The 23,888-nt window shown below is 34.2% G+C and overlaps 2 protein-coding genes across 2 annotated transcripts in view; one reads left to right on the top strand and one right to left on the bottom strand.

Moving 5' to 3' along the window:
* The window catches only part of LOC136026225 (prostamide/prostaglandin F synthase-like), a 49,323-nt gene extending 48,915 nt beyond the window's left edge, over window positions 1-408 (bottom strand). The window contains exon 1 of the mRNA XM_065702562.1: window positions 235-408. The gene's annotated coding sequence lies outside the window, so the exon portion shown is untranslated. The remainder of the gene's footprint in view (window positions 1-234) is intronic.
* Window positions 409-3,201: 2,793 nt separating this feature from the next.
* On the top strand, window positions 3,202-23,664 carry LOC136026224 (protein SCO1 homolog, mitochondrial-like). Its single transcript, XM_065702561.1, has 5 exons — window positions 3,202-3,329; window positions 11,472-11,663; window positions 16,124-16,321; window positions 19,132-19,340; window positions 23,426-23,664. The coding sequence occupies exons 1-5, from the start codon at window positions 3,260-3,262 to the stop codon at window positions 23,573-23,575; spliced, it is 819 nt and encodes a 272-aa protein (XP_065558633.1). The 5' UTR covers window positions 3,202-3,259; the 3' UTR covers window positions 23,576-23,664.
* Window positions 23,665-23,888: the final 224 nt, after the last annotated feature.

Genomic DNA, 23,888 nt, shown 5'->3' with positions numbered 1-23,888 from the left:
ATTGAATTTCCAAGTAGCCTAAAGCAATTGTTATAGGCTACTAGAGAAAGGATAAAAAAAGGCACCAAGAGGTACATTCAACCTTATTTATAGGTCAATAACATAAATTGTTTCATATCTACCAAAAAGAATTCAGTAGCCTTGTATGTTCACCTTGTCACTATGTCAATTAAGGAATCTTGTAGCCTAGGCCTATAAGCTAGCCAGGCCCATAACATTTATCAGAATGCTTACCTCTCCAGTGGGATGTTTTTTTATTAGATTCTTCGCAACTTTCCCAATGTCGATCATGGCTGAAACTGCTGATTTAGCCATTCCTGAGCCAATCCTAATAAATAGATTAGATAAGGCTAATTATGTTTTATTTTTCTTCTTCTTCACTAACATTATCGGCATGTTGGAAATTAATCCATCACTGACCTATCGTGCGTTTTCATTTCGCTTATCGAAAGCAAATTGGAAAAAAAAACCAACAAAGAGGAAAGCAAATCCAGCTTTGAAACAGCAAGGAAACTACTATTTTACACGGTAATGTACAAATAGTGTACCAAAAACAGGTTTCTGATGTTATCTATAGTATAACACCAAAGGTCTTCAAAATATCATTATTTTTATTTTTCGTTATCCCAGTGCCACCTCAAATAAAATAGGTAGTTGTAAATGCTTTAAACTGATATCATTCAATTCAGAATTCGAAACTTTAGTGTCCTTTTAAGAGTCAAAAAGTATGGAGAAAGCAGCCTGCCTACCACGGCGATTTTTAGCCATCCTTCCTCGAAAGACATCAGATCTGATATTAATTTTTAAACATTCTGACGGTCAAGAACGAACAAAATCACTTCAAACAAAAATGTGGCTATTATTCCCTTACCCTAACAGTAAATATCTAAAGCCTACTGGGTCATTGACACTTCACTGAAAGCTACCTGTGTCTTGGAAATGAAATGAAACTGAATATTTGACATGCAATCATGATAACTATTGCAAGCTCATCAGTTGAAGATTCTATTCAACTGTAATTTTTATTCTATGTTTAATTTTGTAATCATACGTAGTGCAATATCTCTGCATAATTAAAAAAAATGTTGGCAACAGTATTATCAATTTATTTAATTTTTTAGTTTCCTTCACACCGGGAAATTTTGTATAAAATGCCCTGGTACAATGTTGGTGGCACAATGTGTCATTGTTTTACTTTTAGTGGGTCTGTTTTAAACCATGTCACATCGTGTAAAATGAGTTATCATAGAAACTTCAAAAAGGCTCATTCGATTGGAAATTGAGAGAGGTAGTGCCTTTTTTAATAGTCGACAGTGATCAGAGGGCGAATACACATCCCAATCGCCTTAATTTCCCAAAACACTTCTGGTAAAAATATTAAGATAGCCCTTTTGTTCAACGTAGTTGAAAGATCCCAAAATGATGTCTTTGAGGAATGTTGACCACCCCTCCCCCCAAAGCTCTCAGGGCAAGGGTTATAAGTTATATCCAAAGTGGATGTGGAGTTTTTATAGAAAGTGTTGATGTACAAACTTCAAAAACGGCTCATTCGATTGGAAGTTCGATTATATATATATATATATATATATATATATATATATATATATATATATATATATATATATATATATATATATATATATATATATGGATTCTCACCTTCTTTGTGTAAGAACGGTAAAACAGGTTTGTTACAACCACCCTGGAGAAAATACTAATTTTTCCTTAAATTCAGGCCAGTCAGGATTGCAAGTCACAGTAATAAAGAAATCAGGGGGTCTAAGCCGACAAACAATAGCCAAGACGTCTTAAAAATGTTCAGCAAGTTAGCGTGTTGGTCCGACGAATGATGACAGTATTTTTACTTTTTCTCCAAAGAATGCATCCTGTTCATTTGTGGTCATTTGTGTCTCTCAGTATTTCTTCCAGGAGATTCATTAGATTACAAGAGATCTCATAATTTAAAGCAATCATTGGGGTCTGAAAAGCCTCAGCAGTTTCATTGGGGTCTAGAAAGTACATTTGACCATTTTAAGGTGGCTAAATTTCACTTTCAGTAGTTTATGACGGATGTGCAGCTAAATTTATTTCGTCATAAATTTGTCCAGCAAATTTAAATCTAAATATATTCTGACTACTTATGGTTCGATCCTCGCTCGCGTTGAATGAAGATAGAGCAAAACACATGTTCGAGTTTTAAATACGTTTCTGAAACTCTTCAGAGAGCAAGTGACGTCCTAAAAAAATGTCAAACCAATTCATTGGAAATTGAGGTGGTGACATTGCAATTCAACCACACAAGCAGCTATCTCCAGATGAATTTTCTTTGTTTGCTAATTTTTTCTACGGAAAATGGAGGCTCCACAGTAAATACAAGCAGCGTTGAAGGGTCCCAAAGATATATGTATAACATTTACTGAGTTTAAGCATCTTTGTTATGTATTTACTTGGTTTTGTGCCACACGTTATTGGTAACGAAAATTACAACGCCACTGTTCTTTTAACTGCGTGTGTCTTCGATCTTAATTTTTATTTTCGATATGCTCTATTTCTTGTTTTCGTTTATCTTATAACTGTGTCTTTCTTTGCTCTTCATTTTAATTTTTGATAGGCTCTAATTGTCGTCTTCTTTTATTTCCTAACCTCACATGTCTTTGCTGTTCATTTTCATTTCTGACATTTTTTTGGATTTTGATTACTTCAGACACTTTAGAAATGGCCTTTGCTTCAGCTGCCCGTATTGGTTTTGTCGCAACTGATGGTTCAGGTTGTCAATTTTCATATCTTATCTCCTTTGATGGTTTAGGTATTGTTCGTCAAAATTGTCATTTATAACTGTAATTGCAAATTTTTGTTTTTTGGGCCTTCCTACAGACATTACATGCATTGTAATTTATACTACATGATATCATTAGCAAAAATCAAATTAATGCTCTTAATGAATCTAGTCCATTCTTTCGCCCAAAGGGACAGCAGCCTGTAGTATTCAAACAAGACAAAACAATTCGTATCCACATGGCAGGCTTGAAAAAGTGCAGGAAACTATAATTGACCGGCAAGATGGTTGAGTGTTATTATTTTAAGACCAAAACCTTACAAGGAGCTTGAACAATTACTCATGTATCACAACATGTGTCTGCACATGACAAAGTTTTAGAATAAGTATGTTTGCCGACGAAAGAAAATTTTGCATGCTACCTTCTTTTTTTAAACGGCTCCCTGTATTTCGGGAAAAGGCAGTTATTTAAAAACCGTAAAAATGAGGTTCTTGTATGGAATAAATTTTAGAAATGTTCTACTAAAAAGTCATGTTTTGAATATTGAAAAAGGTTAGTTGAATAATTTTAAACTTGATAAATTTTCAGAAAGTGGCTCTCCAGAAGGAGATATGCTAGAACCTAAAGAGAGACATTTTTAACATAATAATTTTGTGATCTTTTTATGGTTAAAGATGCATTTCTGACAATTCATCACCATCACCCTCTACCTATATATCTTCGGCTGTATACAAAAATAGATTTAAAATCATAGTGTTTGACTCTTTATACTATAGCCTACTCTTTTCCATTAGACTCTTATTCATCAGAATAGCATAGCCCTAGTTGTTAGGCTTTCCCCACAATGCACCACTTCCCTGATGGACATGCATACATTGTTTCTATTTCTATTGAATGATCTGTTGTACATTGGTTATTCTGTATAGACTCAAGATATCCAGTTCAGCCTAAGCATTTATGCTGGATTTTAGGCAAAAAAAAAAAAATACTGTTTTGATTGAGTTTAAATGTGAATAACAAGAGAAGAAAATATGATTTAATGTAATTATAAAATAATATTTATCTATATATTTTTTTTCAGTTTGATTGCTTAGCCTATTTATTCTATGGCTAGGCTTTATATATGATCATCAAGAGGGCTAGGGATGAATTGTCACAAATATAAGTTTAACCTTAAAAAAGAACATAAAATTTATAATCTAAAAGAGCCTCTGTTTGTTTTAATGTGTGTCTTTTTAGAGAACCATTATTCTCCAGTTTTGCCTTAAAAATCTAATTGTCATAGCTTATTTCATTTCAAATCTGCTTGAAGAGCATAGTAAACAATTGGGCTCCTGATAAACCCCTAAGAAATCAGATGATCTAGGCATATGCTAGTTGAGTTAGTTTAATGAAACTTGAAAAATGCACAGGATTTGATGTTTGAGCTGATTATTGAAAGGGTATGTACATTTTATACAAAACCACACTCCAGAAGTAAAGTTAGGTTTATCATAATAAAATTTATCTAAATATGATGGAAAGAAAATACAACAGAGATTTACAGTAACCAGGCTGCCATACCTAACTAAATTTATATATTGAATTATACCTGCATAGTAGTTTATCTCACTCTGGCTGAGCTGATTGTCTGAGATTGCACACACAAACCAGTATTGAACAGATTGAACTTCTTGAGTGCAGAATGGGATAACATGTAAGTACCATCAAAAATTGCATTCACTTTCTTGGTAAGACATCCAGAAGATAAAAAGATAACCAGGCATTAGATAGTACAATACTAATCATTAAATAACTACATTTTAGTTATAACTTAATTTTGAAATGCTCATGTAACTTCCCTACACTACAACTAGAATCAACCAGAATTGATAAAGTTTAGATAACTCTATTTTTGACTAAAGGTATCAGTCATGTCAATTCATGAAAATTTTCAATGAAGTGGGGGGGGGGGAATTAATGCCAGGTCTTTTTTTCTCACTCAATTGGACTATCTGTCTTGGGTTTTTATACAATTAGCCATGACTTGATGCTCACAATTATTCCATTTTAATTCAAATGGGGGTGGGTGGGGGGTAGGTGGTGTAGTTTATTTTTCAAATTTAGGGGGGATTTTCTATTTTTTTCACTTTCTCAATGAAAATATTTATCAAAATCTAGGGTGGCACATGCCAACCTGCCCCTCTCCCTCTAGTTAAAATAGATAATACAATCATCACAGACTACACATCAAAATGGCATAATCATCAGGCATCAATAAAATTTGAAACAATCATATGGAAAACTGTCCTTTTGAACTGTTAGGCTTCTCTAAGATTTTGCTTTTAGAGTAGTACTGCATTTTTGTTAGTTTTACTATATTGTAACACAAAAATAAATAAAAAAACTAATTATTTTAATTTGATGATACTTTACTCTTTGGTGCTATTTAGCTTTTGCTTACTTTTTGATAATTTTTCTTTCACTTTTCTTTTTTCTTTATTTCTTGCCTGCTGCTACCAAAAACTGTGTATGAAGATGTTTCACATTAAAAATTGAGCCTGCAATTTTTCCTAATTTGAAAATATATATGGTTATGTAAATTATCACTTTCCAGCACCAACAATCCATTTTGGTTGTCCAATATTCCAACATTCCATTTTCAGTGTCACTGTACTTGGTACTTCTAGGGTTATCAAAGATTGTGAAAACCATAGCATTGACTCTTGCAGAACCCTTAACATACCTTGAACAAATATTGTATACATGTAGAAAAAATATATGGAAAATGCATCTCAATAAACATTGGTCTCACACAGACTTTCATCAAATCTGCAGTACTGGCTGTATATTGGGTCTGTTGTTGTTTTCAGTTTATGTAAACAATAATAATAATGATTGATTTTTAATCTGCTACAAGATGCAAGCAGAGTACAAGGAAGAAAAAAAGAAAAATCAATATACACAAGTATAATACACAACCATTAATGACAAGACAATTGCATTAGCAGGTGGAAACAATCCAGAGAAAAACAGTGTTATCAGCTAAAACAGGATTTAATCTTTCAAATGACACTGACACATCCACAGCAACATATTTACTAGAAATGTCCTGATTACAGTAAAATCAAGGCAAATAAAGTAGATATTTCAGGTAACAAAAGTACATCACTTGAATTGATTTGTGTTGCTTCTTCTGGAGCACAAGATACATATCAGTCATGAATAAAATAGAGTGATCACAGAAGGTACTGTAAAGAAAGGCAAGTGCTTAACATGAGTAATGACCACAATTAGCAACAATTTTTCTGTATGTTATTTGAAGACTTTGTTTATTGTTGACAAGAGCTTTTACACAGAGCCCTGACAGTGTACTACAAATATGGATTCCAAGTTACTTAGTAACATTAGTGTTTTAAATTGGAGATGTCAAAAGATGCAATGCAAAAACAGTAGATGGTCACTTTACATTAAATGCTGGGTTGTCATATTTATCAATATTCAGAGCTAGTCCAAAATTAGAAAACAGACAAGAAACAAGATCAACTGAGTAGATAAGATCTTATCTTGTTCTGCCAATCAACAAGAGATTGTCTGCATTAGGTATATATAAAATATTGGTGCACTCTAGAAAGCAGGAAGATTCAATATTAGTTAACTCATGATTAATGCATATTTTGAATAAATATAGGGATAAAACTCCACCTTGATGAATGCCTGACCTAACAGGGATATTTCCAAAAACAGTCTCTGACATGTACTGACTCTTGGAAATTGTCACCTTTGCCTTCAGCTGCTTTAGCAATTTCTAATAGTAGGGATAAGTAGTATAGGCAGGGAAAGGGTATAACATGGGACATGGTACATATCTGCTATCTATTATTCTTGAAAGGATCAAATAAAGCCACCTAGTATAGTTCATTCAATGGCAGACATGACAGTTCTATTATTTTGGTTAGTTGCTATTTTAATTTTTGAGAAAATTGGACTTCAAAGTCTAGGCTATACTCCTAAAAAATATTTGGGCAATAGTTTTTCGTGCTTTATTTTCTTATGGTTTACAGAAATTGTGTGAAAGATAGCAAACAAAAGCTAAAACATCAGGCCATGTCATGTGGCCATCTTGTGGAAAAATATACAATAGTAAAAAAATTTTGACACAATTTGCAAGCAGAGGTTGCATATGTATATACTGGGACAAGTAGTATGTAGTGGGACATGTCCTACATGAGTTCTTAAAGTTCAATCCATACATTTTGTCTTTTCTTATCTGTTTTTACTTGTATCCTAATGATAAAATTAGCTTATACATCTTTTTTTTTGGATTTGACACCAGAATAGAAGAAAATGCTATAATTTCCAAGAACTAAGTGGGAGGAATATTCTAAATTAGTTGTTGAAAAGAAAGTTGACCAGCATTTTATGACTAAAGCAGCTCTTGTAAACCTGGAGACTGGCTTATCAATTAGGGCAGTGTCAGACAAACACAGAGTGTTCAGCCCTTCACAGATACTACCAAAAGTATTTAAAACTCAGTGATGAAGATAAAGCAAATTACAGTGGTGCCCAAAAATTCAGATATTCTGCTAGTTTTACACTTGAACAAGAAGCATCACCCTCTCAATACCTGGTACAAGCTAGCAGAATGTATTATGGTTTGACAAGTTAAGACACTAGAACCCTTGCTTACAACTATGCCATTTCAAACAACAAGACTTTCACAAACTGGTGGGCAGACTATAGAAGCCAGCATAGGCTGGTTAGCTAGATTTTGGGCTCAAAACCAAGAGCTTTAGCTTAGCAACCCAGAGGCAACAATTTTGGGGCATGTCACAAGCTTTAACAAGCACAATGTCCAGGAGTTTTTCTCCAAATTGCAGTTAGTTTCAAAGAAAACTCCATTCACAGCAAGCAACATATTCAACTGTCAGGAAACCTCAGTCACCACTGTTCATGTTCCTCCAAAGGTTTTTGCCAAGAAGCATAGAAAACTAGTGGGCATAGCAACCTCAGCTGAGCAGGGCATGCTTGTGACTATGGTTGGAACCATCTCTGCTGGCAGGCAGTACCTTCCCCGCTACCTGATATTCCCACACAAGAAATTGTAATCTCACATGCTGATTGGTGCTCCTGCTAACTCTGCTGGAGTAGCCTCGCCTTCCAGATGGGTAAATCAAGAACTGTTTCTGGAATATCTAAAAAATCTCAAGACTTACTTGCATTCTTCCCTTGAAAGCCTGAAGCTTTTGATAATGGACAACCATGAGGCCCCCATCTGTTCTGCAGTTGTTCATTTGCAAAAGAGCATGATATTGTTTTACTAACAATACCACCGCACTGCAGCCACAGGTTGCAGCGATTGGACATTTGCATGTATTTTCCCTTCAAATGTCAATACAGAAAGGCTATTGACAACTGGATGCTGTCAAACCCAGGGAAGACCATGATGATATCCAAAATTGCATGTCTTGTTAGCCAGAGTCTCTGTGTATTTTTTACACCAAACAGCATAATGAGGGGCTTCAAAAAGACAGAGATATGACCTTACTAGCCAGACATCTTTACAGAAAAGTACTTTCTTACCTCTGCTGTAACTGACTGACCTAAATCTGATGCTTTGGATTCAGTTGAACCCGGATACAACCTGCCTGCAACTCCTAGTACAAGTGGGCCTGGACAATCTTCTACATCAATTTCAGTTGCTCTGACGCCAGAACAAGTTTGGCCATTCTTAATTACGTCAGTGATGACTTGATGAAACTAGGTGAATTGGAAGATGAAAGTGAGAGAGAGGAAGATATCTTAGACAGTGTTTCTACAGCAGATTTTGATAAATTTGTTCACAAAGGAGAGTATTTTCCTGGGTCTATCCAAGAAAAAAACGAGAACAGTGTCAGAGTGAGTGTCATATGCATGACCAGTCTAAGAAAGTAGAAGTGCCCAGACCAAGAAGAATTAATGTTTTATCCAAGGGAAGACATTTTGAAAAAGTTGTTGCCTTCTATCCTAGCACCCAGTACAGCTTCCAGAGCAGCATCATACTTTGTGTTTACTGACTCATAGTCTAGTCTTGTACCTAAGATATTTTCACTTTTGAAGTCGAATTTTTAATGTAATTTTTATACAATGAATTGTCAAAGTTTTCTACCAATACATGAATCTTTTTACTATGTTAGAGAGTATACCACCTTGTGTCCTAAGATACATCACCCATGGTACTTAGTGAGGCAAATGGTATAAGCAGGGACACCCCCTTTATTCTTCTAGCCGTACAAAAAAATTCTAGAAAAATCACAGTATATGCAGCAGTTCCAGGGCTTTCATTTGAACCACAAATCATTTTTCTACTCTAAAGTTAACCATACATTTTGGAATTTTTCCAAAATCTGTCCCTGCATATACAACTTTCCCCTAGATGTCAGAGAGAAAATAGAATAGGCTGTATTGGGTGTATGGTATCAAAGATAATAACATGTGTGAAAAATGGTTTAGACTTTGATTGTAGAACAAATAATCTACTTTATAAAATGGTTTGGCATATTATTATGAGAGCACCAAATTGAACAGCCAAAAATCTTAATAATTCATCAGTGCTGACTTTCCCATCCCCAAAAAAGCTGTCTAGTTGAAAATTTAAATGCAAATTGTTTAAGTATCATCAAACATTTGTAAAGCCAAGAACATCACTTACCTCTCATAGGGAGGGAGAGGTTGGGGTGGCCCTCTATTCAGACACGATTTCTAAAGTTTCAGTAAAAAAAAATTATAATTTTGGGTGTTTTGTTTTTTATCCTGACTTTCCTGTTTGGCAAAAATTACCTAGTTGAAACTTTAAGTGCAAATTGTTTCAGTATTATCAAAATTTATGAAGGCAAGAACATCACCTACCCGCTTGTAGAAATGAAAAAGTCGAGATGGCCCTCTATTCAGGAATGATCTAAAAAATTTGGGCAAAAATACATAATTTTTTATATTTCAGTTTTTACTCTGACTTTCTTATTCTGCCAAAATTTCTTCGTTAAAGCTTTAAGTGCAAATTGTTTTGGTCTTATCAAAATTTTGAAGGTAAGAACATTACGTACTTGCTCGTAGGGAGGGAGAGGTTGGGGTGGCCATCTAGCCAGAAATCATTTGAAAATTCAGGCAAAAAATATATATTTTTGTTTGTTTAATTTTTCACCCTGACTTTCCCATTCTGCAAAAATTACTTAGTTGAAACTTTAAGTGCAAATTATTTTGGTCTTATCAAAATTTGTGAAGGTAGGAACATCACTTACCTGCTTGTAGGGATGGAGAAGTTTGGGCGGCCCTCTATTCAGCAATGATTTTGAAAATTCAGCAAAGAAATATATAATTTCTGGTGTCCCATTCTGAAGTCATTACATAGTTGAAACTTTAAGTGCAAATTCTTTTTTGATCTTGTCATTATTTGTAAAAATAAGAACATTTCTTACCTGCACAGAGGGAAGGGGAAGTTGGGGTGGCCCTCTATTCAGAAATGATTTCGAAAACTCAGGCAAAAATTATATAATTGGGTGTTTCAACTTATACCCTGGCTTTCCCATCCTGCAAAAAGTTACTTATTTGAAACTTTAAGTGCAAATTGTTTTTGTCTTATCAAAATTTGTGAAGATAAGAACATAACTTATCTGATTGTAGGGAGGGAGAAGTTAAGGTCTCCCTCTATTCAGAAATGATTTCAAATTAAGGCAAAATAATATATGGTTTTGGGTGTCTAATTGTTTACCCTGACTTCCCATCCTGCAAAAATTGCTTCGTTGGAACTTTAGGTGCAAATTGTTTCAGTTCTCTCAAAATTTGTGAAGATAAGAAAATTATTTACCTGATCGTAGGGAGGGACAGTTGGGGTTGCCCTCTACTCTGATATAACTTTGAAAATTCAGGCAAAAAAAATATAATTTTGGGTGTTTCATTTTTTACCCTGACTTTCCCATCCTGCGAAATTTGCTTTGTTGAAACTTTAAGTGCAGATTGTTTTGGTCTTATCAAAATTTGTAAAGATAAGAACATTGCTGACCTGCACAAAGGGAAGGAGAAGTTGAGGTGACTCTATCCAGAAATGATTTAGAAAAATCTGGCTAAAAATGTATATTTTTTGTGACTCTATTTCGTACTTGTCTCCCCTACAAGTTTAAAAATCTTTTATAGATGTCAGAAATTGCTCCTTTTGATTTCTATTGGGAGCAATAATAGAATATGGGGAAAACATTATTGCGTTTGCATATAGGTTTTCCCCTAAAGGGGAAGGATAGGTGGGTATAAATCCAATCCAATGAGGTATAAGAGAATTTTTCTTAAAAGTCATCTGACTATGAAAAGGCAAATATTTAAGGTCACAACTTATTGATTTATTCTAAGTATGGTGGAGGGGGTTTTAGATTGACCTTTCTGGTTTGTGTGTAAGGATGTTTCAGAAGATTTTTCCAAAGTAAATAATCCTAGACAGAGTAATCTTTGCTGCAAAAAAGGCTCAAGTGTAATGGTGACCGGTTTAGGTAGGTTAAGTTCCCCTATTCCTTTGTCCATGTATTATTGGTATGGTCGAATCTAAAAAATATCTACATTTTTTGGAAACTGTGTTTTATCTATAATAAGTTGTTTCAAGTTTCTGATGAGTCCGTCAATATTAACCATCCTGTTTTGACATTTTTTTTTCATTGCAAAGAATTCTTCAAATTTCTTTACTTTTTTCAGTCATCAAATACTGCTCAGCAATAGAAGTATTACGATATTACAGTATCCCACCTACACTAGATTTACCAAAGGGTCGCGGAGGAAAGCCAGAGAAAAAGAGTCCGGTCACTTGGAAAACACTGGCTGCCACTGCTGCCATAGGAGGTGGTCTACTTGGCTTTATGCTCTATGTGAAAAGAGAAAAAGAATTGGGTGAGTAGAAACTAAAAAAAGTCATGTGTTTTCTTTTTTTTTTGTTTTTACTCTGGATGTTTTGAAGCATATAGAAAGTCTGTCCATTGATTTTGAATTAAAATCAAGTAGTTGTGGGCATCAAGCCATGGCTAATTGTAGGAAAAAACTAGACAGATAGTCCAAGTGAGTGAGAGGCAAATCTGGCATTATGTTAATTTCAAGAATTATGTTAATTTCAGTTCTGTTGTTTTGGTATGGTAGTAATTTGTTTTGTTAAGCCTGTCACTCTTCTTTATGATAAAGGCCTATAAAATTACAGTTGAAACCAATGGTTTGTTTCTCCTTTCAAATTCTTTTGCGTATATTTAACCATTTGCTCTGTTTTAAACCTCAATCGTCTTCATGATATCTTTCTACATTGATTGTCTTGTTATTGAATAACATAGCTTCAGTTCTGTTAACTTATGAAGTTAAGGAGTTTGAATGTGATTTTCATAACGAAACTTAAATCTTCATCATCCCTGCATCAGAATCTGGACTGCTCTGCTATCTAATATGAGGAATTTTATCTCATTGGGGTTTTGATACCAGTGGGAGATTCCAGTGGGAGGGGAGACATTTGTACTCCCTTGATTTGTGTGCTGTTTAATTTTGTGCCTTTTTATTTTTATGAATCTGCTGACTGCCAAAAACTGTCTCTGCCTCCTAGCGTGGTTGTAGTCACCCTTACGTGTTTGGGGGAGGGTTTCCTGTAAGTTCATTTTTAGTGACTTCTATTTTTTTTTCGTTTTTTTTTCACTGTGTTCTTTTCACTGGCTTTAAAGGTTCCATTTCTATTAAATTTAATTGCTTTGTGGCTTAAGAGTTAGTGGCTTAATGATATATACTTTATATGGCTTTTAGGTAATTATTATAAATAAGCATCACGATAGGATTTAGTGTATAATTCTATGTATTTCAATATAATTTATACGATATATATTTATTATTTAATTATAGTTATTATGGTAGAATCAAAATATAAGAGAAATATAATATGTTATAATAAAGAACATTATAAATGAATAGTTTTCTCGATTATTCAGACAATGGAGTTTTTCCAGGGTCAAATAGTCTACCTTGTGTTATAAGAGAAATAAAATATGTTATAATAAAGAATATTACAAATAAATAGTTTTCTCTCTTATTCAGACAATGGAGTTTTTCCAGGGACAAATAGTCTACCTTGCGTTTCTATATATTACTTTGCTAATATAATTATTGATCCTGCATGTTAATACTTAATTTTTGTTCTTTTTTGCCATTTTTACAGATTGTCTTATCGTTTTGAAGCCAGTATATTTACATGACATGTATTTTCCTTCTGGTTAATGTGACAGTATTATAAAAATATGAGTTTTGATTCAATAATGCATCATGTGGATAAAATACGTATAAATATATCAACGTAGATACAATCTGTAGGATAATATAAAAGACAAAACATAAAAAAGAAAACTAAGATGCACCTTTTTGAGGTTTGTCCTTTTGTATTGTGCTTTGAACTTTTATTTGTACTTCTATTCTTCTTTTTGGATGAGGGTGGCAGAGCAGTGGTCTCAACCGAAATATATATGTAAAAAAATCGCGGTTTTCAGGTATGAGTAGATGTAAAACACGTTCTGCAGTCAAATTGTCAGAAATATGTAATAGAAATATGTGCATTTTCCTCTTTTTTTTAACTGGTTGTGATTTACCTCGTTTTGCTTAGTGTTTTTTTTTTTTGATCCGTCATGCTTAGATAGAATGGTCTTGGAAATTATTTATTTCTGTCTAAAACGTCAATGGACTCTGATTCCATTGATCTGTTTACTATTTTTGGAAAACTTTGCATCGTGCCAAATCAAATGGTAGTCTATGTTCATCAGATTAATTAACCAAACATTCTAGGAATTTACCAACAAATTTTACTATATCCCATTCAAAAGGTTTCTATGATATTGAGTTTTCATAGATGCTTCTAGTCTAGTCTTACTTGCGTCAAGTGCTTCGTGGGATTATGATTTTATCGCTAGGATAGTGATGGTTAAAATAAGATATATTTTTGTGCTTAAAGTACCAAAGAGTGAAAATGAAATGTGATTGCTTTAATTGCTTAAGTGGAAATTTACTCAATCATACATACCTTCAGAGATGAGGAAAAATCGTCAATTCAATTTTCAATGAAGAAGAGCTCTATTTGCAGTTATGCGGTTTTTGTTAAAAGCTGGTGCCAAATTTGAAACAAAACGAGCGTGGGTGAAAAATCAGAAGAAGAAGAAGAAAATAAAACAAGATAAAAATATTGCACCAAACACCTTAAGAAGGTTTAGCTTCAATTTTAAGGTATAGTTGTCTTTGGGAACCAACACAACTCTTAATATTTGGGTTTTTAGGAACGATAAGCGTTGACAAAAATTGGTCAAAACAAAAATATCAGAAAATCGTGGTTGTCGGATATTAAAAGACTACAGACAGGTCCAGGAGGACAAAAAATGTTTTTATAGTGATTCCTTGTCTGTTCAAATATTCCTGGCTATGTCGCCTTTAACTAAATAGGAATGTATTGAATATCTTTGGATGCCTGTATAAATTAAAATCCTTATCCTTATTCTTTTTTGTTATTTAATACCGTGTATTCCTAAATCCAATATCGCCTCGGCACTACAAGCAATGGGTTTCTCAGTGTAACTTTGCTTAATTCATTTTACCAAAAACAAATTAGCCAGAGCCAAGCATGGTCGTAAGATTTTGTAGTTGTTTCGCTCGAAACTGATACCAAAATTTACTGTGTTTTATTTTATATCACTCATTATTAAATATTCCTTTTAATGCATGGATATTTCAAATGAGTGGTACTCTATCGAAGCTTAAATTGATGATGGTTCGCCACAGAACCTTTCACACTTGTGGAACTTAAGACTTTATGCTAGTAGTTTTTTTTAAAGGTTAGTACCACCAACAAAAGATGAGGTGAGATTGTACGGGATATAATGTAAAAGACTAGTGGCAAATATGGTATTTAAGTGCTCCTGGCGCCACAGGCTTAGGAATAAACCAGAAAAAAATCAATGCATTTTCAAACTTATATAATCTTTTCAATAACATAACCAAAGGTTCTTATTCCTCTTTTATATTTTTTGATATAATGTAGAAAATCCTGATGTCGAAATGTTACATTTTAGTTTTTTAAAATTTAAAAATTTTGGATAACTGTCTTATTTTCGTTGAACTCTTTTATAAAAGAGAGGCAGGAAGGCTATAATTTCTCCTGTCTACCCTTGTGTTGCACAGCAAGACTGTAGATTTCATAGTCTTCGTTCAGGGGTCTACAGCTCGAGATAGTTAAAAGATAAATTCGAAATCTTTTCCGACATGAAGGATATGATGAATAAAATCCATTTATTTATTTATTAAATTATCTTGGACGCGGTATATAATCCAACATGACTTCGAAACTAGTCCCACCATGGCAGAAGTGCTGCTGTGCAACCATGAATGCGGGGAATAGTTGCAAACGATGTACCTTTGACACACTGGTCACAGTTCATTCAACACTTCCATGAGTCTTGGCAACAAGGTCGTATTTGTTAGTAAACTTTGCTGTTAAAGCTGCTTGAGTGATAAAAGAGAATTTATGAGATCTCTGTTAGGCTACTTTTAGGGTCTATGTACTGTTGCCAATACTAGCGAAAATATCCAGATATGCTTATGCAAATATTTTCGCAACCGAAAAAAAATATAATAGGCATGCTCAGGCTAAACTTAACTTTACTTTCAATGACCATTCTTGCCTTTCTTCTTCATTCTTTTTCATATTCTTAGGAATGGTAATTTAACAAGAATCCAAATAAATTATTTTAAATTTTATAAATTTCTTGTTCATCTTAAAAATAAAATGAATATGTTTAGAAATGAGTAACTTCTAATTAGAGAGTGAAACTTCTCTAAAAAGGAAAACCTTTTTTTGAACTAACGAAAATTCAAATATTTGACCTTTACATATGGAAGCCTTTATCACTGGGAAAATAAAGAAGGTGAAAGAAGTTAGCTTAAAAGAAAAACAGACGAGAATAGGAACAAAGCAAGAAAAAAAGAAATACACATACAAAAACAAAAGGAAAAACTAAAGAAAACTTACATTCAAATTCTTCTTTTCACAATGACAATGGTCCTTCATCATCGACCTTGGAAAAGATACCATGTTTCTTGTTAGTGATTAAGACATTACGATATAACTTCAAAGTAAGAGATACGGCATAGGAAACTCTCAGATATGGCTTGTGAGTGTATATCCCCTCGCAATCATTTAATGCAATTTTTTGTTGGTTATTGGTGCTTCTCTTGTGTTTTTTTTGTTATTGTTGCTTTGTCATCATATTCTTTTTTTTATTCGTCCATATATTTACACTATTTCCAAAATTCTCGATTTCATATGTTACTTTCTTCAATTTTTCCAGCTTTGCAAAGAGAAAGAAAACGACAACTTGGAAAAGCAGCCATAGGTGGTGACTTTGACTTGATTGATCATACAGGAAAGCCACGCACAAATTCTGACTTTTTGGGTCAGTGGCTAATGATATATTTTGGATTTACACACTGCCCTGATATATGTCCAGATGAAATTGAGAAAATGATCAAAGTCACAGATATCTTGGGTAAGCGTCTTCATCAGTATTCAATTTCTTATTTTACGATTGCTCTATGCTCTACCTAAGTTAAGCCTTTAGTGTACCTAAGTTAACCATATGGCTTTAGTGTATTTTTTTTTTATATACTAAAGGCCCGAAAGGTAGTTGTTGAAACTTTGGAGGGAGGCCATTGATTCGATGTTCTAGTACACTTTGTAAGAGTCGAAGGTGAATAGAGGGCAACCAGCCATCCTCATGTGGTCGTATAATATGGAACCAAAATTCTGAGATAGCCGTTCTGTTTAAAATTGTCAAAATTCCAATAAATATTACTCCGGGGATGAGATGTTCCCCACGTGTTCCCGGGGAACATCTGGAGCACGGGCTTTGCATTATGCAAAATGCAATTGTTTGCTGGTAGGGTTTATAGGTTATATAAATAGCATTCTGGGTCTTAAGTCGCTCAAATGTTTAAGGGATCGTTCTCAGGGTTAATAGGATCACATATCTTGTTGTGGAAAAGGGAGGAGACGAAGGAACCTGGGAAAGGGCTAAAAAACTTCCTTGCTTCTATTCAGTTCGAAACACACAACCGTTATTTTAGGGGAAGAGGAACCTAATTTACAAAAAAAAAATTTGGCATCGCTCGCCTTAAAAAATGAACCAAAAGTCGGGCTAAACGAACCCCAGTTCAGAAGTCAAAGTTCAAAAAAGACGACGCATATCAAAGGATCAGAAAAGGGCCAAAGGCTTTTTTTGTCGACTGCTTTGTATTGATGGGGCTATCATAAAAAATCGGGAGGGGGCTCATTCGATGGATAGTTGAAATGTCCAGTGTCCCTTTTGTGGGACTGTAGTGATTGGAGGGCAACTAACTTCCCTGTTCACCCTTTTCTACCACTAGGGCTCCCCATAATCTGCAATGATACCAAATCCAAATTTTAGAATAGCCGTTTTGTTCAGAATCCTCAAAAAGGTTGAAAAGTATGCCTCTATTGTCGACTTCATCCCCACAGCTCCAGGGGCAATCGTCCTAATTTATATAGACTATCCTTTGCTCATAGATGAGTTGAAGGAAAGGCTTTTGTCTTGGCTCTTCAAACAGGTAGAAGCTTTTAGGGAGTGTTCACCAGGTAACGATTGTCAGAGTTCCGCGAGGGTTTGTGCCGGAAAAGACGCGCGTACATGTGTAAATCAAATTACTCTATGTCCACCCGATCTGTCAAATTGTTTGCTATATCTTGGGAATGGCTTGTAGAACAATTTTATTAGAAATAAACATTTCTTAATCAATAGCACAACATAAGCGAATCTTGCGAGGCTGTGCTAAATTCAAGGAAAATAAAGAGAGAATATGGAAATGAGAAGATATGGAGAATGAGACCATATTCCGAAATCAACAACAATAAAAAAACATAAACAATACATTACCTTGCGTGAATCCAAGACAACAAAAAATAACAAACAAAAAATACATAAATATTACAAATGAATAACCTATAGAAAATTTATTTTAGCTAACCTGTTTCAAAAGTATACCTACCGAGCAACTCCACACGTAAATCAGACTTAAACTGGCCAAACCTACCTATTTCCTTGATATCTATACTCAGTTTATTCCAAAGTTTTGAAGCTCTGTAAATAAGTGAAAAAGAAGACCTACTTGAAACTAATCGAGGAACCTCAGTATTTCCTCGTATCCGAGTAATGTGGTGGTGAACATCAGACCTCTCACAAAATATTCTTGTAAAACAATCAGGAAGGCTCTCACTGTAATACTTATATATAAAAATCAACGTATAAAAATCGCATAATCCAGCTGCAGGCATTATTTTTTGTAAATCTCTATACAGAGACCTCAAAGACTCCTGGTTCGCAACACCACAAAAAACTCGGATAGCATTATTGTGATCGATTTAAAACTTTGAGGCAGCCTACTGCTCAAAAAGGATAGTGGGAGGTGGGGAGGTAATTGGGCAAGTGCACTTGAAACCGTGTATTAAGGAAAGGGCGAGGCACTATGCTTTTTTTTTTTTTTATCTGATCCACCATAATGTTTTTGCATTGTAAGTTGCTATGGGAGCTTTACGTAATAAACCTTCAAATTTTTATCGTGAACCATGTTTATTACTGGATGTTTTATTTCATTCATTCAAAAAATTAAAATTTTCCACTTGTTAATTTTCCAAACCTTAAATTTTTTAATTTTGGTGGAAAATTTATTAGGGACTTAATACTGGGAATAGATATTCTCCTTAACTGTTATTCTAGTAAAGAAAATTATGAATAACATGGGTGACCTTTTTATCGGAGAGCTTTAATATCCAGGAGGCTGTACATTGTGTCAAGTCGGACATTAATAATGTATACATAAGAAGAAAAAACGCGTAAACAGGCACTTTTGCTGGCCCCCGGGGGCTCCATGGAACTCCAGAGGCCTGGAGCAATTCAAAAATAAAAGAAAAAGAGGTGACACTACCCTACAACTACCTTGAAAATACATACCCTTTTACAGCCAACTGAAAAATTTAAATAGAACGAATTTAAGAAATTCAGTCTTTACACATATAAAAAAGAAGAAAAATTCATTATAAATATAGAGCCAAGCAATATGAAATAATAATAATAAAATAAATGAAGTTATCTATCTCTAAAAATCCAACGAACAGAGGTTTAAGGTGCCGCAAGGAGCGACAGCCCCGTTTCTTATTTTAATAAATACCCTTGTGAATTTACAAGGTTATTCAAGACTCAACATAATCAAAGTTTCAATCAAAGCCTTATGATCTAAAACCTCAAAAACTAACAAAACTGAACTTTTGGAACTAATTTTTCAGACGAGACTCCCGGTGAAAAGAAATTACAACCTTTATTCATCACTGTCGATCCAGACAGGGACAGTGTTGACGCTGTAGCCAAATATGTCAAAGAGTTTAGCCCGAAGTTGATTGGACTGACTGGTCCAACTGACAAGGTTAAAGAGGCATGTCGGGCCTATCGCGTCTACTATTCAGCAGGACCGAGGGATGATGAAGACGATTATATTGTAAGTATCCACAAGTTAAATGGGTTGGTCGCCCTAAAAAAGTTTTCCAGGGGAAGGTGGCAAATACTATCAAAGCAGTAATAATGGAGGCTAGGGGAATGTTGGTTGGAACTAGAAAAATATTTAAAGTAAAGTCGGTGACGCAAAATATTACTATTTCCCTAAAAACTTTGAAATGCAAAAAGTAAAGCAAGTATGACAGATCAGGATAGTGCGAGTAAGTGACGTATAATACTAATGTAAATAACAATGATAAAACTTTAGATCTATTGTTTTTTTTATTGAGATAGTTAAATTATATGTTAATTAGTAAAATTAATTTGAATTTTTTTTTTGTACAAAATAAGTTTATCAGAGAAAAGTAAAGAGCTACAGTAAACCAAAAAAGAGCAGGAACAAAGTCAAATAATTTTCCAAGCACAAAACTACCACAAATCACCATAAAAAAATAAAGTACCCCAAAACAAGTAGAAATTAAAACAAGATAACTCAAAATGAGTCAAACTCAATATTTAAAAATAGTCAAACTCAAAACGAGCAGAAATTAACATGAATAGGGCAGACGCCCCCTCCCCGAGCCTTCTGGAGACCAAAACATAATTTGCACCTGAAAACAAGATACATTTTAGATGTTTTCACTTTTTAAGTCTAGTCAATCAAAATTTGTTGAAACTTTATAGAATAGATATCAGTATATTAAGCTGTCAATCCATATTTTTTTTTGCAATGTAAATTTTGAGCCAATGTAAGTTTGAACATTCAGTCGACATTTTTGATCCGCTGTAGTTTTCTGTAATATATTTTTAATAACATGTTTCATAAAAATTAGGCAATGAATCAATAATACAGATTGTAAATTTGTATAATTGTATGAGGCTTAGGCCATGCTGACCTTCGTCCTTTGGAAATCACTGAATACAGACGTACTGTACTTCGTCAATTTATCATAAGAATCTCTTCTTGTTATGTTTTTTTCCGATACTCCTTTTTGTGTTTTCGTAAATGCTTGATCATTTGTAAAAACTATAGGATTGGGTTGTATTCAACAAGAGATAAGACGAGGCTAAGAAGGCTATATCCTTTTTTATGAAATTATTTCCGCTTTTGTAAGGATGTATTTTTTAAATATCTTTAAGGCTCCAATTCAAGAAAATTAAATTGATACCCGATTATTCTTTTGTAAGTATTCTTAGGACCAAGTTGTGTTCATACCTCTATTGTTGCAAAAAGTAGCTCCAATTTTAAAAAGAAAACATATTTTATATATATATATATATATATATATATATATATATATATATATATATATATATATATATATATATAGCAAAATATTGTACTGGCATGTTAACAAGTTGAGAGGCAGTAATCAATCTGGACTTCCCCCAGATAAAGATAGAGACGGGGCTACAATTAGTGATAAGGAAAGAGTTTAAGAGAGATGGGCGGACATTTTGAGAGTTTGCTAAACCGAGATACAGTTGCAGGTAAAGATATAGAGGAAAATGAAAAAGTTTGTGACACCTTGGATGTGAAACAAGATTTGTTTTGTGAGGAAGCATTAGTGACAGTACTAAAGCGACTAAAAAATAATAAGGCTCTGGGTACTGATAATTTGGTAAATGAATTTCTTAAATATGGTGGCTACTATACTAATAAGGTGGCTAGAAATAAGTTACTGAAGATCATGAATATGATTTTTTGAAAAAAAGGAAGTACCTAACGATTTTAGGAAAACCTTAATTAAACCACTGTATAAGAAAGGTGATAAGAGTGAGTGTCTTAACTATCGAGGCATTAGTCTGGTTTCTGTAGGTAGCAAATTACTTAGTAATATGGTACTTTTTAGGCTGAGAGATGCTGTAGACAAAGTTTCAAGAGAAGAACAGTGCGGTTTTGGATAAGGTAGAGGATGCGTCGACCGAACTTTTACTCTTAGATTAATAATTGAGAAGTGCCTTAGTTGTCAAAAACCTTTGGTCCTCAGTTTTTTAGATTATGAGCAAGCGTTCGATTCTATTGATAAATGAGCTTTAGCAAAGGTCTTGTCCTTATATGGTATACCAGACAAATACATTAAAGTGACTAGTACTCTATACGAGAATAATACTGGTGCGGTTAAGGTAGGAAATGAGGTTAGTAGCTGGTTTTGTATTAAGTCAGGAGTTAAGCGATTCTGTGTTCTATCCCCGTTTATTTGGATCATTTTGATGGACTTTGTCTGTAGGAGCACAGGGAAGGCAATGGGAGAACACGGATTCAAATGAGGGGGGGGGAACTCTCCTTGACTTAGACTTGGCTGATGATTTAAGCATTCTTGATGAAAGTGTGAGCAAAATGAATGAACTTTTAGATGCCTTGCGGGTTCAGGGTACTAGAATAGGTTTGAAAACTAATGTTAGGAAGACTTAGTCACTAAGCCTAGGAATAAGTTAAGATGAAAAGGTGACGTTTTAACTAAAAGACTGACCAGGTGGACAGCTTCACTTACCTTGGTAGTATTATTTGTAAAGACGGTGGAGGCAGTGAAGATGTTGAAAGTAGAATAGCCAAGGCTCAGAGTATTTTTTCACAATTAAAAAAAGTTTGGATGAGTAGGAAGATAAGTCTGCAAACCAAGAGTAGAATATTGGAAGGTACAGTGATGTGGGATGTTAAATATGGCTCTGAAGCATGGGCGCTCTGAAAAGTGGATTAAAATTTACTCGATGTTTTCCAGAGAAATTGTCTACAGATTGTTCTGGCAACCCGGCTGACTGAACGTATTTCAAACAGTAGGTTGTACAAAAAGTGTGGTTCAATCTCAACCTTTCTTTCATTACAGCCCTAGAAAGCGTTCTAGGACTGTAATGAAAGAAAGTTTGAGATGGTTAGGGTACGTTTTGCGGATGAAAAATGACAGATTGCCGAAGATTGTCCTTTTCGGCCAACCGTCTAGAGTTAAACTGAAATCAGGTCGTCCTCGTCTGGGGTGGGAAGATTTCATAAAGAAAGATTTAAAGGAAATGGGAACTTCTTGGGAGGGTGTAAAGAGGGAGGCTTTGAATAGATTGGGATGGAGGAAGAGCATGCCAAGTTGTGCTGGCCTCAGGCGGCTTCGTGCTGCAGTGAGTATTTAGTTGTAGTAGTAATAGTATATATAAAGAAACTGTATATATGATGTAGAAGGAGAGGGAGGGGGTTTCAGTAGTCATGGAGTATTGTTGCTCCTTCGATAATACGGAAGTACAACTACAAGTTATCGAATGGCGGTTCTGGGCTGAGATGTGAGGCAGGAAGTCTGCCGAGTTAACGGGAGGAGGATAAAGCATGGAGGACATTTAGTTCACATAGGAGACATCGTTTATTGATCATCTTGTATTATTCCCCTCATGCTTGTGGCCTCTTTGACACCTAACCCATATTGAAATCGCTGAGAGTCGCTTGAAGCTTATTAGACAAGTGCCTTCTCTTAACGAAACTTTCTCCAAGAGATGTTAGACTACTAGAATTTACAGTCTAGGTGCTAAAGTAGTGGAAACTTACACAAGCATATATATGTATTATAAAGAATTGGGGAAATCGGGGATTCAGGTCGTAATGAAAAAGACCTCCATATGCAGTTATGCAGTTTTGGTATTAGTGGGAGCCAAATTAAAAAAAAGAGAAAAGAAACGCGGACGGGAAATTAGCAAAATTAAGCTAAAAGTCTTTGACACCAAAATACTTAAAATAGCATAGATTTTCTTTGAAAGTACGATTGTCTTTGGGAATGAATAGATTGTTAGTGTCTGAATTTTTACGTTTGAAAAATCCATTAAAAACCTAACTAACTAGTTTTGCTTACTTGTTTTTACGGTTCAGTGTGAAAATACGGACGAAAAGTGACACTGCCCTAGAAATTTGCTACTTTTGAAACCATTGAAAGAAAAATTATAAAAACTACTTTTTTGTCATTAATGGACCTAAGATGGGCCCAAGGGGTAAAACATGTTTTTATTTCCGTGTCTTCCGTACCGCACATTTCTTATGCATTGAATGTAAACCGCACATGTAAAAAAGCAGACAATGAGCAGGTAACAACTAATTTGTTCTTTTAATTTTAGGTTGACCATACCATTATTATGTACTTAGTCAATCCTGATGGTGAATTTGTTGACTACTATGGACAGAACAAAACTGCAGAAGATATAGTCAACAGTGTCAAAGTCAATAGACTAAAATATGAACAGCTGAAAAAGAAAGGCTGGTTCTAATGCAAGTTTTATATTTAGGTTTTCAATTGTTTTATTTTTATAAAGTTTGTCCCCTGTCTTCATTAAAACCACAATAGCCATTTACAAAACTATCTAAAATATTTAAAAAGGTAAACATATAAAGAAAAATAAAAAAAAGACAATGGCAGCAACAACAAAAAAAAACGTGCCAACGAATTGATAAGAAGGTAAAATAATTTGACATTAAAACCTCATAAACCATTTACAAAAGTATCTAAAATATTTGAAAAAAGAAAATATATAAAGAAAAGTAAAAAAGAATAAAAAAAAAAAATATGATGCAGAACTCATG

The sequence above is a fragment of the Artemia franciscana genome, chromosome 4 (assembly GCF_032884065.1).
Source record: "Artemia franciscana chromosome 4, ASM3288406v1, whole genome shotgun sequence".
Classification (NCBI taxonomy): domain Eukaryota; kingdom Metazoa; phylum Arthropoda; class Branchiopoda; order Anostraca; family Artemiidae; genus Artemia; species Artemia franciscana.
This window is presented reverse-complemented; position numbering and strand designations above follow the sequence as displayed.